This window comes from Pelodiscus sinensis, chromosome 28 (genome assembly GCF_049634645.1).
Source record: "Pelodiscus sinensis isolate JC-2024 chromosome 28, ASM4963464v1, whole genome shotgun sequence".
NCBI lineage: Eukaryota > Metazoa > Chordata > Testudines > Trionychidae > Pelodiscus > Pelodiscus sinensis.
In genome coordinates, this window is record NC_134738.1 from 16,147,903 (window position 1) to 16,161,899 (window position 13,997).

The 13,997-nt window shown below is 46.2% G+C and overlaps 1 protein-coding gene across 2 annotated transcripts in view; it reads right to left on the reverse strand.

The window, feature by feature from the left end:
* Nucleotides 1-1,858: 1,858 nt before the first annotated feature.
* Nucleotides 1,859-13,997, reverse strand: part of LOC102452957 (secreted frizzled-related protein 1) — a 270,863-nt gene continuing 258,724 nt past the window's right edge. For both annotated transcript variants that reach the window (XM_075910928.1, XM_075910929.1), the window contains 2 exons: nt 8,145-8,303; nt 1,859-2,308 (listed from right to left, as the gene is read on the reverse strand). In XM_075910928.1, coding sequence (XP_075767043.1) covers nt 2,293-2,308; nt 8,145-8,303 — 175 coding nt within the window. In that variant the 3' untranslated portion in view covers nt 1,859-2,292. The remainder of the gene's footprint in view (nt 2,309-8,144; nt 8,304-13,997) is intronic.

Here is a 13,997-nt window from a genome sequence, read left to right on the forward strand (position 1 = left end):
ATTCATAGGGTCCAAAAGCTCTGAGCTTTGCACATGCAGAGGCTTTTCACTGCTCATACAATCCACATTTGTTCCAGTCTCCAACACCCTCTTGGAACTGGATACCATTAGCTCAGTTCCTAAAGCTGGATTAGGTAACGAACTGGGGTTTCCTCTGCTGGTTGAACAACGTTGCAATGGGAAAATTAGAACTACTGCAGGGTATGGCCTGCCAGGTCTGCACTCCACCACCAAGTCAGGAAGAAATAAACACTTTCCCTGTGGACAAACAGCCAGGCTGTGTCTAGACTGGCCAGTTTTTCCGGAAAATCAGCCGCTTTTCTGGAAAAACTTGCCAGCTGTCTACACTGGCCGCTTGAATTTCCACAAAAGCACTGACTTCCTACTGTAAGAAATCAGTGCGTCTTGCGGAAATACTATGCTGCTCCTGTTCGGGCAAAAGTCCCTTTTGCGCAAAACTTTTGCGCAAAAGGGCCAGTGTAGACAGCTCCGATTTGTTTTGCGCAAAAACGCCCTGATTGCGAAAATGGCGATCGGGGCTTTTTGTGCAAAAGCGCGTCTAGATTAGCCATGGACGCTTTTCCGCAAAAAGTGCTTTTGCGGAAAAGCGTCCGTGCCAATCTAGATGCTCTTTTCCGAAAATGCTTTTAACGGAAAACTTTTCCGTTAAAAGCATTTCCGGAAAATCCTGCCAGTCTAGACGTAGCCCCAATGTCTACAAAGGGACATCTGGAGCTGACCCTCCCCCGACCTGTTGTTTGCTCCCTAACAGTGAGGCTGGTTCAGACCTGGTGCTCTGCCAATGGGACTCCTGACAGCAGCAGCAATTAGTGAGTGTGTATTGCCATACTAGGAAGGGATTCCACCTTAGCCCACCCTAGAAGGGTTTAAAACGACGTTCTCCAGAGCTCCTGGACAGATACTGTCCTGTTGAGCTCATGTGCTTTCAAGGCATAAGCATCACTGCCGTGCACAGTGGATTACGGGATACCGCATAACTGCTAGACCCAAACACTTTGCTGAAGAGCTGCGGCTGGTACCCGAGTTGGGTGCTGGGCAAACTCATGGTGAGAGGGGGAGAGACGCACTCCCAGCCTGAGCTCAACAGGCAGCCGTGGCGACCTTCCACAGAATCTATTGTGCCCCAGAGCCCAGCTGAGCGACGCACTGAAGTTGGTGCTTAAGTTTCCCAGCGTGAGCTTAACTGCGAGCTTGTGCTCTCAATGGGGTACAAGCAGATGCGGCTGAATCGGGGCCTGCAGAGCAGCATGCTCCCCTCACCCAGCCAGGCCCCGGAAGAGCTGCAGTTCCTGTTAGGCCTCTCCATGCAAGGAGGAGGGGCAGGGACTTGTGTCCGGTGCCAAGCAGGAATACACAATCTTCTCTAAGGCCAGTCAGGCGCCGGGGGCAAATCCAGCACAGCTGACTCTGGAAGGTGTTTTACTAGGCCTAATTTGCACCTTTCTGCCCACCTGCTACCCACTCCCCGGTATATGCCCCATATTAACAGATCTCTTGTGCGTCGGTGGCTGGGAGTAGGTAGCCGTGAGGGAAGCATAACAGGGCATAGGCAGGGCTGTTCCTTCCACTGTCTTGAAACATCCCAAACAGGCAATTTGCTTCATCACGTGGCTAGACTCAGGCCTTTCATAGGCTAGTGCGAACAGCTTCGGTCTAGCCTCTCAGAATCAAACTTGAATGGCAGGAAAAGGATTTGATTCTTTAATTTTGGCGTTCATTTTTCAGTGAACCATACATATTTTTTTTCTGAAGACAAAGAGGAAAGGAAAAGCTTCATCCATTATACATACCCTGTGATTCTCTTTTTTCTTTATAGGTTGACACAAATCATGCCGAAGAAGGTGAAGAAATCATGTTTATTTCTGGTTGAAGACTGATTACATCACAATCATGGATAATTTAATAGAGCAATTTTATACTCTCAGAAGAAATCTAAGAATAAATATGAAAAAAAATATTTTATTTCCACTGTCTCTGAGGATGAGTGCAGTTTAGATGGTGTTTCTTACAGGATATTTGTCACACACTTGACTGTGCGCTGAATATATTATCTTGAAAGGGTAAAAAAAATCCATCCAAATATTGTAACTCACCACAAAATTAAAAAAATCCATGTATTTGTCCAAAGTGAAGATTTAGTTATATGGTAATTAATGAATCCACATAGAAAATGCTCATTGTCCAAGAAAGCATCCTTTCTATTGGTTAATAATCTCTTCTTTGCAGAAAAAAATCTTGATTTTTCTCCCCCTTCTTTTGAGTGATGAATCACTATTGATTCTTCAGGCTGTAATACAAAAAGGAAGCAGAGATAAGTTGCATTCCTGTCTTTTTCTAGTTTTTATTTTTGCTTGTTTTCTGTTGTTATATAAGATTCTCTCTGTGCACCTGTTTCCGTCCTATGTACCTGACTGCTTATTCAATTATATATCATCTTGTAATTGTGCCTAGGAGACAAAGGTATAACAAATCCAGGGCTGGAAGTTGGATACATTTGGACTAGAAATAAGGTGCAGATTTTTAACAGTCAAGGGGATTAACCATTGGCACAACCTACCAAAAGTTTGTGGTGGATGCTCTGTCACTGGACTTCTACATCAAAACTGGATGTTTTTCTAAGAGACACTCTAGGCTCACCCACAGCTATTGACTTGTAGCAGAAATTAATTTAGAGTAATCCTAGGACCCGTGCAATGCAGCAAGTCAGAGCAGATGGTCACAGAGGCTTCTTTTGGCCTTAATATCTCTGAATCTAGCCATCAAACCATCACTGCAGCATCTGGAGACCACACAAACAATTTTATCCTCAACACACTTCCAGGGAGTAAAGAAATACTGGTATCCTCACGTTACAAACACGGGGCTGGAGACAAAGAGCAATTAGGAGCTTTGCTCATAGTCATGCAGAAAGTGTTTCAGAGTCTAGAGTTGAACCCACTTCATCTCCAACCAGTGCCTTCATGGCAGCACCCCCTTCCTTTTGGATACTTATTTCACTGTACCATGGGGTTAGACACAGTAACCTTCCTTTAAGTCCTCAGTATAAATCTGAAGTTTTTGCACACCAGGCAAACTGAGAAACTAGGAAAGTTTTCAGGTGGTAAAATAATATGATCTAATATTTATGAATTGTTAGATGGGCTAATGCAAAGACATTTAAAAACGGAAGTAATTTCTCTGTATCCTACATAACAAGACAACAAACAAAAACCGTAAAATGCACAAAGCCATTCATGCATCCAACGAAGTGGGTCTTTGCCCACGAAAGATACGCTCCAATAAATCTGTTTGCCTATAAGGTGCCACACAGGACTCCTCGTCGCTTTTGCAGATTCAGACTAACACAGCGACCCCTCTGATACTTAAAGCCAGTTAGCAGTTTTCTAATTATGATCAAAGCAACAGAGGGTGTAAGAGACATCTTTATTTTTGCTCATATTAAAAGGGAGTGGAGAGATTCTAATACTGAGGGAATATATTACACTCACTTTTTATAGGCAGTGTAATTTTTCAGATTCTCTTTAGAAGTAGCCAATTAATAACAAATTAAAATGCCTTTGCATCCCATCTACCTGCATAATTGTTCATCTGCTATAGTTGTTATTGTTCTAAGCTTCCTTGTATTTTAGTCAGCATCCTACACAATACCAAAAGCACATGGGAAATTGCATTGCTATTAATAAATGTTACAGTCATCAAGATAAAAAACATTTTTAATTTGAGACAGATGTATGATAAGCTCACATATTTAAAAAATCCCGAAATGTAACTGAAATCTAGCCTTAGAGAGGAGTGATCATTCCTGCAGGATACATTTAATTTATTCGATATCCTTCTCAGGATGCAAGCCACTTGTAGAACAGAATAACAACAAATACAGCATAATAAAATATCACTTCTCTAAAATGCAACCACATAAAAACAAAATGAGGGGCTGAATTCAGCAGCTGTTTGCACAAATGTATTTCGAGGGGGAAAGAACCTGAAAGGTTTCTGGTGCTTTTTGAACATGTTAAAGGATGGATAATAGGAGAAGTTGCAGTGGTGCGGATGGAGCTCCTCCTGTAACAAAGCAAAGACACTACTGCCTGCAAGCTGAGAGGCAATGCAGGGATCCCAAAAGGATGGTGCAAAGAGTAGGCTTCACATGAAGCTAGTGCCAGGAGCTCACAGACTTGGAAAATCAGCAGTGCCCATTTAAAGTCGATCTGCCACTTGCTTTGCTGATTCTGGACAAGTCCACATGCAGTGGACCTGCAGTTTTCATTTTATGTGTGAAGCTAACACTGGATAGGCTTCTTGCCCACCCCTGCCTTAGCCCCACCCCTTCCGCCTAAGTCCCGCCCCTCCAGCCCAGAGCTGACCCTCACACACACTGCCCAGGGCCCGGCAAAGTCTCTCGTGGAGCCTCTAAAAACACAGTCCTGGTCTATAATAGACCAGGCAGGTCCACTTGAGGTACAACTCCAGCTTCCCCGAAGCAGAGCCGGGAAGCATCCACCCAGCTGGAGCCTGATGGGAGCACATGCTCCTGTTGGCTTCCCTTACTCCTCGTAGGAGCACGGGATGCTGATGGGGACTGCCTTCCCCGTACAATGTTGTGGTCTATACTAGACCTGCTAAATCAAACACTAGAAGATCAGCCTCCGGAGCATCGGAGTGTAGACATGCCCATAGCGAGGCACATGGGCAATACCTGAATGAGCTGAAAAAGAAACACACCATTGAGATGATGAATAGCATGCAAGCAGCCATCGCGATTAACAGTCAATCGATAGAGGCAGGGGATGAATTCAATTATTTGAGATTGTCCATCTCCAATCAAGGAGGCTGCTCCAAAGAAATCAAAAGATGACAAGAATCACTGAGCAATGACCTCCCTCGTGACAGCAACTGCACAGGGCAGATGAAATGGACAGACGGCATCCCACGCCTTTGTGCCTGTAGCTAGTGCCCAGGAACTCCAACGACCGAGCCCAAACATAGGAAGAGAGGAAATGGTGAACTCCTACTCTGCGTGGCTGTCCGAGCTCCGAAGGCGTTAGAGCCCCCGATCAGGAACAGGCTTCACCCCACCAGGCTGTAAGGATCTGTTTACACTCTCTCAGATGGGATGCAAACAATATGGAAATGCAATCATGGTGAGGAGTGACGTGTCTCCGGGCGTGACATTTACAATATTTTGATTAGCTCTGGTTTCTGAATGGCAAAACAGCTTCTGTTAATAAATACCCAGCTCCAATTAGACATCTGCATTCAACGTCTAAAGAAAACCCAGCGCCACCAGCTGTGTCACTTGCTCCCCTCCTGGGGCTCTCCCAAGACGACACACAACAATTACGTGAACAGCCCTGGGTAACGATCAGTCGTGTTCAGAACCTTCAGGACACTTTCCCAGGATGACAAGTAATTGCCAATCTCCAGCTGTTCAGTTGGGCACCATCCTGCACCTCTCCTTCAACAGCCCTCCCCCACGGACGCAGCGGGAACTCGATTTCCATCTTCTCATAGAATCCCAGAGCAGGCAGAGACCTCAGGAGTCATCCAGTCCAGCCCCCTGCCCAAAGCAACCCCAACCCCAACCCCAACCCCAACTCAACCATCCCAGCCAGGCTGTGTCGTCCCATTCTCTCACTCGATTGCCTCTTCTGAATCCCCGATTTGGGATGAGTCTGCTCTGCAGCCAGGGGAGCGAATGGCAGCTCCCTAGGCCGACCTGCACCAGCTGTACTCAAGCTTGCTGACCACAGAAACGAGGAGGCCTGGAAGCAAGCCCCCAGACTCCCCGGGCATGGACGCACTTGTGCCGCCAGCCTGCGCCCAGGCCTGCTCTCTGCTGTTGTTAGCAAGCTAGACGAGTGGCTGCTGGGGCAATTCTGCACCCACAAATTAAAACCTCGGAGCACATTTTAAAATTCTGCAAACTGTAAGTGCAGCTAAACAGCCTGGCAGTGGGGCACATGGGCCACTGGCTGCATGGAAGTGGGAGATCATCAGACATGGATTTGGTGGTGAGGCTGCACCCAACCCTGACACAGCGCAAAGGGTGGAGGGGAAACAGAGGCACAAAGAGGGGTGGTAGCTTGCCCAACGTCACCCGGAAGGACAGGCACAGAAGCCAGGCCACTGACACCCAGTCCACTCTGCATCCTCAGGGGGAGAGGAGGAATGGGGCACAGGGAGATGAAAGGGCAGACTTGTCAGAAGTGCTTTGCCCCCACGTTCCGGTGAAGCCAAAAGGGAGCAGCTTAAGTAACTCACCCCAGGTCACACAGGGACACTGTCACAGAGCAGGAATCAACCCCCAGTCTCCTGAATCCCAGCACATGCCTTAACCAAAAAATCCTTCCTCTCAGCATGAAAGGCAATGGGACGTGCTCACAGGTCCCTTCACCAATGGGAGTTAGGCACCTACATGTTCTTGAGACTCAGACCAGGAGCCTACCTGCATCTTTAGGCATCTAAATACCTTTAAAGTTCTGCTCTTTTTGAACTCCCATGTTTCAATATGCAAAACCCCTGGAATGGATCTGGAGCTACAACAAGACCCATAAGTTCATGTGTCTGTGCAGAGCTATTTTCAGTGGGACATGGTGATGACCACAATCTCTTTTGCCTGGTTCTGTGCATACCAATAAATAAGGAATATTTTTCACCAATCAATATGGAATACTCAGATTTCTTCACATCCAGAATCTGTGATTACTGACTGTTCCTCCTAACTGGGGGATTGGGGCTCTGAGTTTTAGAAACATTTTTATTTGATATTTCCAGACAATATGAAATGAACCAGAAAAGGGCCAAGAGTTTTCTTATGTATTGTCTGTTATCAGCAATGAAGAGCGAGGCCAACAGGTGACTGTCTTCAGATGTTTCCCAGCTAATGTGACTGCAACTCTGGACAAATCCTGCCTTTCACTCGCCATCAGTCCCCATGGGAACTATGCTGCCGTTGCAAGAGGACACTCACAATCACACACAGCACCCGGCCTCATGCTGCATGAGCCATTCTGTTTGCCTGTTGTTTATTTTGCAGGGGTGGGGGTGTAAAAAGCACATTTATCTTTGGAAAGCAAGTCAGACCATGACTCAGTCACCTTGGTGCTGTTTACAAGTCCCTAATTAAAGGTTTAGTTCTCCTCCCTCGCTGCAGATGTTCCAGAGTCCAGCACCATTTCAGAATGTTTGTGCGCAAGCACGCGCACAAGAACTGCTCCTCTAATGCTGTGCATTCACAAAGCACATTTTTAAGTAGCTCTCGCTCCTCAGTCCAGCACATGCCTTTGTAACTCATCAAACCCTCAGGGAGGACCACACGACCACGGGGGTGAACGCATCTGCAGCATCACAGATTTTTGCTGCTTTTCTGTATCTGGTTCTAATCCCCTTCAGTCCTGAGGTTCATTACAGGGGCTCAGGTAGATTTCTCTCATCTTTTTTAACATAAATTTCACAATATTTATGTTTCTGAAAAAAGCTTTTGGATGTAAACTGGCATTGCATATGGCCGACCAATGGGAATTCAGAGCTGACAATGCCAGCTGCATCCCTACACAGGCATGCCCTGTGCCACACACATCCGACTCATGAATATTCACGCTTCCAAAAAAGGCTCCCCTGCAGCCTCCAGGCAGCAGGCAAGAGACACGGGGGTGGCGAGTGGCCAAAGTGCTGGCTGGAGGACTGTGAAGGGGCAGGGGGCAGCCATGCAGCCAGAGGCTGGAGAGAAGTGGCACTTTGAAGGGGAAACGGCCTCTTCTCTACAGCCACCAGCTGCGTGGCCACCCCTGCTCCTCCAGAGTTGCTGCCTCCTGGGATGTGGGGGCTGGGTGCAGCCTTTGGAGGGGAGTGGGGTGACCATAGGATGCTGGCAACCCACAGGGTGGTGGTAGCTGGGGGATGCCCAGAAGTCACGTAAGAATCTCCACCTACCTCCTCGTCCTCCTCTAATCCTGCCTTTCCCCAAGCACCAGCATTCAAGGTTAAATAAAAAATGATTTCTATTGTTTTCATTGCAAATATACAGGGTTTCGTGGGCTAGCCTGGAAAATTAACTACCATTTATAACACTGTTTCATGGGAAAATGTGTTCCGAGTTCCAAATAACCGAAATACAAACGCACTTTTGGGACACACCCCGTTCATACGCTGGGGACTTCCTGTACATTTCTGTATTCAGTGCTGCAATACCAGTCATGTCACTTCCCCTGGCACCTCCTCCCAGCCTTGGCCAACCAAGTTCAGCAGACAGGCTCCAGAATTCAGATCTGACTTTGAAACTCCTGGAAAGAAAGATGGGGGAGGGAGGGAATGCGAACAGCCGGTTAGATGGACTTTGAATCCCAGCATCATTGGCTTGGAGGAGGAGCAATGAAGGGAAGTCAGAACAACATGGCCCGCCAAGCAGCAGCTCAGGGACTGCTCTTCAGTGAGTTATGTAAAGCATAATTTGGGAATGGACTGGCTCTGGGGCACTTTCAGGAGCTAGCATCCATTTATTGTGTGGTTCGCTCTTGGTGTATATGGTTCTTGTCTCCCACCTGCTTTCCTGAAGCCTAATCTGCTGGGTAATTTTGGGGTGTGATCATTTTTCCATGCCCAATCTGTCCAGAGAGGACCAGGCTTTCCTTTATAAGCCATTTCTGAAAGTATGCCAGGTTCATAAAGTGTTTCTGGTTGCCTTGGAAACAGCAGTTCACTAGCCAACCCTTTGTGCTGAAAGGATAAAGAGAAAGTATCATCACTAACCAAAGACAACGGGAATGCTGAAAGGAGTACAGCCCGCCAGCACACGGACTGGCGAGATAAGGCATAAATATGTGCTAAGGCAATAATGCAATGAATCTGCACTACTCAAGGCCTGTAAGACAACAGCGTAGTTAAGCTAATCAGGGCGGAAGGCCCCCAAAGCCTTAGCACATGCAGCTAAGCAGGGGCAAACCTACATTATAAAATATCCCAAGACAGACTGCTGTAATAGTCAACCATCTCTACTGCGGAAAGAAAGGATGAGTCTTGAATCATTGTCATTCGCTGGCTGGGAAAGGGTTTCGAACAAAGCTTACTGGTGCTATGCTCTTATGCCAACAATCGCATAAGTAAAACATCTCCATCTGCATTGACTTCATAGCCATGACAGGTCGCCGTGTTGGTCTCTATGGGTATGTCTACACAACCACCCTAGTTCGAACTAGGGTGGTAATGTAGGCAACCGGAGTTGCAAATGAAGCCCGGGATTTGAATTTCCCGGGCTTCATTTGCATAAAGCTGGGCACCGCCATTTTTAAATGTCCGCTAGTGCGGACTCCGTGCCGCGCGGCTACACACGGCACGGACTAGGTAGTTTGGACTAGGCTTCCTCATGAAATAAGGAGTAACGGTAGTTCGGACTAGGAAGACTAGTCCGAACTACCTAGTCCGTGCCGCGTGTAGCCGCGCGGCACGGAGTCCGCACTAGCGGACATTTAAAAATGGAGGCGCCCGGCTTTATGCAAATGAAGCCCGGGAAATTCAAATCCCGGGCTTCATTTGCAACTCCGGTTGCCTACATTACCACCCTAGTTCGAACTAGGGTGGTAATGTAGACATACCCTGTCTGCAAAAACAACGAGGAGTCCCGTGGCACCATAGATACTAACAGATTTATTTGGGCATCAGCTTTCGTGGGTAAAAATCTGACAAAGTGGTTTTTACTCACAAAAGCTTATGCCCTAAAGAATGTATTAGTCTCCAAGATGCCACAGGGTTTGGTTTTCCCCTCCTAGCCATGGACATAATCTGTATTAGGGCAGATCTGCCTAGTGCTTGAAATTTCTAAATTTCTATTCCGACGATGCCCATACTGCACACTCATCCAGCCCCTGGAGAAATGCTTGCTTCGGTTCGGTTGCCGGCTTGCTAGAAATAGAAGGAACTCCTACGTGAAGCAATGTGCCAGATGTATTCCAGGGACAGGTTTGGTCCAGTTGAGCTCAATGCTGAATTGGAGGAATTAGGGGGCAAAGATAATTGCTGAGAACCCCCTTTATCAGAGTAACTGTTCTGTGCTGGCCGGATAGCTTAGCTTATCACAGACCCTTCTTAAACATCATCCCCCATCAGCCCCATCTAAGGGCAGACACAGCCCCATCTATGTCTTCAAACGAGCAAGTAAAATCTGTTCCAGACCAATTATAAAAATGAAGATTTTATTTTGTGTAATTCCAAACTGCCAACCCTATTCTGTCTTACACATCTGCACTTCACTAAAGGAGATGAAGAATTCTATATTAATCTGCTGAGTCACTTAGCCTGAAAGAAAATGGTATAAGCATGAACAATGAATAGAAGAAATAGAATAATCAAAGCAATTTCCCATAGAAATTGGTCAGATGAACATCTCTAATTGGCATTCTATTATTACATTTGCAACATACTTTCCTATGGATTTAATAGTAGGTTTCCTCTCTGATTAAATGCCCATGAAGAACTCATGAAACATTACCAGATTTAAATCATTATGAGTAAGTGGGAAGACACTATATTTAGAAGAAGCAATATGAATATTATTTTCTGAAACAGCAGAAGGTCCTTTTTGGAGAAAGAAAAGCTGTCCAAGCCGTGGAGCCGTGCATGACACTCTGAGCGTCATGCAGGCATCTTCACTTTTTGCTGATATGAAAGAGAAATGGGCTTCTTGCTCGCAGACCGAGAATGCTTTGGGAGTACTTGAGATTTCCACTGGGTCTTGACACCAAAAGAGGATTATACTTCTTGCCTCCCTTGTGCCCACACATGGGAATGAACCATTAGAACCCAGCTACTAAGTGTTATCTGCTTCCGACAGTTACCTCAGCCAACATAACAGCAGGATTTATAGGTCCATATCTCTGGGGAAAGTGGTGGGAATTGCAAGTAGCTGCCATGCTTTCTCTCACACCTTACGTCCGTTAGTTCGAATTAACTTTGTAGTGTAGACATACCCCCTGAGAGCCAGGACTAGTGGCTGTAAACAAACTTTAGGGGACCAGAGGAAACTTGGCCACACCCACGATAAGTGGACATCTGACTGGCTAACATCACGCTGGATCACGGATGTTGCCAAACTAGAGAGAGCTGGACTAGATATTCAACCTGTACTGTCCAAGAGGCCAGGGGACAGATTTGCTCACTCTCTCAAATTTTCAGAGCAGGTTGGGGGAAGAATTAAGAAGGATAATACTGGGTGCCTGACGGACTCATCTTTCTACAAGGTCCAGTCCTCAAGGATTTGAACATGGCACCTTGTTAACCGAGGATGACTGAAAAATGCAGTTGGTGAGTAATGAGCTAAATGAAGTATGAAGAATGGATGCAAAATCAAAAAGGGAGCCTACGTCTATAACTGCGTGTGGGCAGCCCGCCTCGTGTGACGGCTTCCTCAGCAGATCTCGGTTTGCCATGACCTTTATTTCAAATGACATCCAGGAGACTCTTCTGGTTTGCAAATGATTTGTGTGAGCCGTTCCTGTCTGAACAATAGCGAAAGTCCGTTGAAAACGACCCTGGCTCTGGCAGTAGTGCTGGGTGAGAGCCTCTGGGTGGGAGGGCAGCAAATGTCTTCTCAGTTGTGCCCATGACGCAGGAAGGCTGGCAGGGGGAGGGTAGACAGCTCTGCATCAGAGAGCAGGGAGCTAATCCAGCAGAAGGCTACAGCTACTGTTCTTCTGGGCTTCTGCTGGTAAAGCTCTGCCTCCCTAGGTCTTACACAGCTCCTGTCCACATGAGAGCTGAGGGCCACCCCAAACCCAAACCTCACAATGCCACTGTGGGACGGGCACAATCAGCAGCTCTCCAGAGGGAGGGCTGAGGCACAGGCTGTGTGTGACTCTCCCTTTACACAAGGGCTCTGTGGCAGAGCCTGGATCTGAACGGAGATCTCCTGAACCCCAGTCACTTTAACCATGTCACCTCCTTGGTTAACCATGCTCAGTTATTAGGTGCTCCTCTGGGGAAGTGTTAAATCAACCCAGTGCCTTCCGGTGACCTCTCCTCCTCCTGCCCCTTTTCTGAGCTTCACTGGTCACTACAGGAAACAAAGGGTAGGAGCAAATGCTCAGTTTTCAGAATGGAGGGGTACAGAGCAGGGCTGAGAACACAGCTGTTCAAAAGTTGTAGGTAAATACAACTTAGATGGGGCTACTATAAGGTGGGTGCATAACTGGCTGGATAACCGTACTCAGAGAGTAGTTATTAATGGTTCACAATCCTGCTGGAAAGGCATAACAAGTGGGGTTCCGCAGGGGTCTGTTTTGGGACCGGCTCTGTTCAATATCTTCATTGACTATTTAGATATTGGTATAGAAAGTCCGCTTATTAAGTTTGCAGATGATACCAAGCTGGGAGGGGTTGTGACTAATCTAGAGGATAGGGTCATAATTCAAAATGACCTGGACAAATTGGAGAAATGGTCTGAGGTAAACAGGATGAAGTTTAATAAGGACAAATGCAAAGTGCTCCACTGAGGAAGGGACAGTCAGTTTCATACATACAGAATGGGAAGTGACTATCTGGGAAGGAGTAAGGCAGAAAGGGATCTAAGGGTTATAGTGGACCACAGGTTGAATATAAGTCAGCAGTGTGATGCGGTTGCAAAGAAAGTAAACATGATTCTGGGATGCATTAACAGGTGTGTTGTGAGCAAGACACGAGAAGTCATTCTTCCGCTCTACTCGGCCCTGGTTAGGCCTCAATTGGAGTATGGTCTCCAATTGGGGGCACCCCATTTCAAGAAAGATGTGAAGAAATTGGAGAGGGTCCAGAGAAGAGCAACGAGAATAATTAAAGGTCTATAGAACATGACCTATGAGGGAAGGCTGAAGGAATTAGGTTTGTTTAGTTTAGAAAAGGGAAGATTGAGGGGGGGACATGATAGCAGTTTTCAGGTTTCTAAAAGGGTGTCTTAAGGAGGAGGGAGAAAACTTGTTCATCTTGGCCTCTGGGGATAGAACAAGAAGCCATGGGCTTAAACTGCAGCAAGGGAGGTTTAGGTTGGACATTAGGAAAAAGTTCCTAACTGTCAGGGTGGTCAAACACTGGAATAAATTGCCCAGGGATGTTGTGGAATCCCCATCTGTGGAGAAATTTAAGAGTAGGTTAGATAAATGTCTATCAGGGATGGTCTAGACAGTATTTGGTCCTGCTATGAGAGCAGGGGATTGGACTCGATGACCCCTTGAGGTCCCTTCCAGTCCTAGTATTCTATGATTCTATGAAAATTTCATAAAGGATCTGGAAAAGGGATAAGCAGTGAGGTGATGAAGTCTGCAGATGATACACAACTATTTAAGAGAGTTAAATCCAAAGCAGAATAGGAAGAGTTACAAAGAGATCGCAGTAAATTGGGTGACTAGACAACATGACAGATTAAATTCCATGTTGATAAATGCAAAGCACTGCACACTGCGAAACAATCCCAATTATATATACAAAATGATGGGGTCTAAATTAGCTATCACCTGTCGAGAAAGAGATCTTGGAGTCATTGGGGATAATTCTCTGAAAACAGCTGCTCAGTGTACAGCAGCAGTCAAAAAAGCAAACAGAATGTAAGAAAATGCTAGGAAAGGGATTGTTAATAAAACAGTAAATATCATATTGCCACTACATAAATCCTGGCATGCCAACACCTTGAATACTGTATGCAGTTCTGGTCACCCCATTTCAAAAAAGAGATCTCAGAAATGAAAAAGGCACAGAGAAGGACAACAAAAATGATTTAAGAGTATGGAACAGCACGTACACGAAGTGAGATTAAAAAGACCAGGACTCCAGCTGGGAAAGGTGATGACTAAGGGGGGACATGAGAGCGGTCGATACGATCAGAGATACCTTTTATAGCCTTCAGGGCTGAGTAATATTGAGTACTTGCACCTGGAACAGTTCCCAAAGCTCAAAGTGTATTAAGAGAGATTAGTTCATTAATCTACTCTTTGGTACGATGCATCTTTATCATTTTA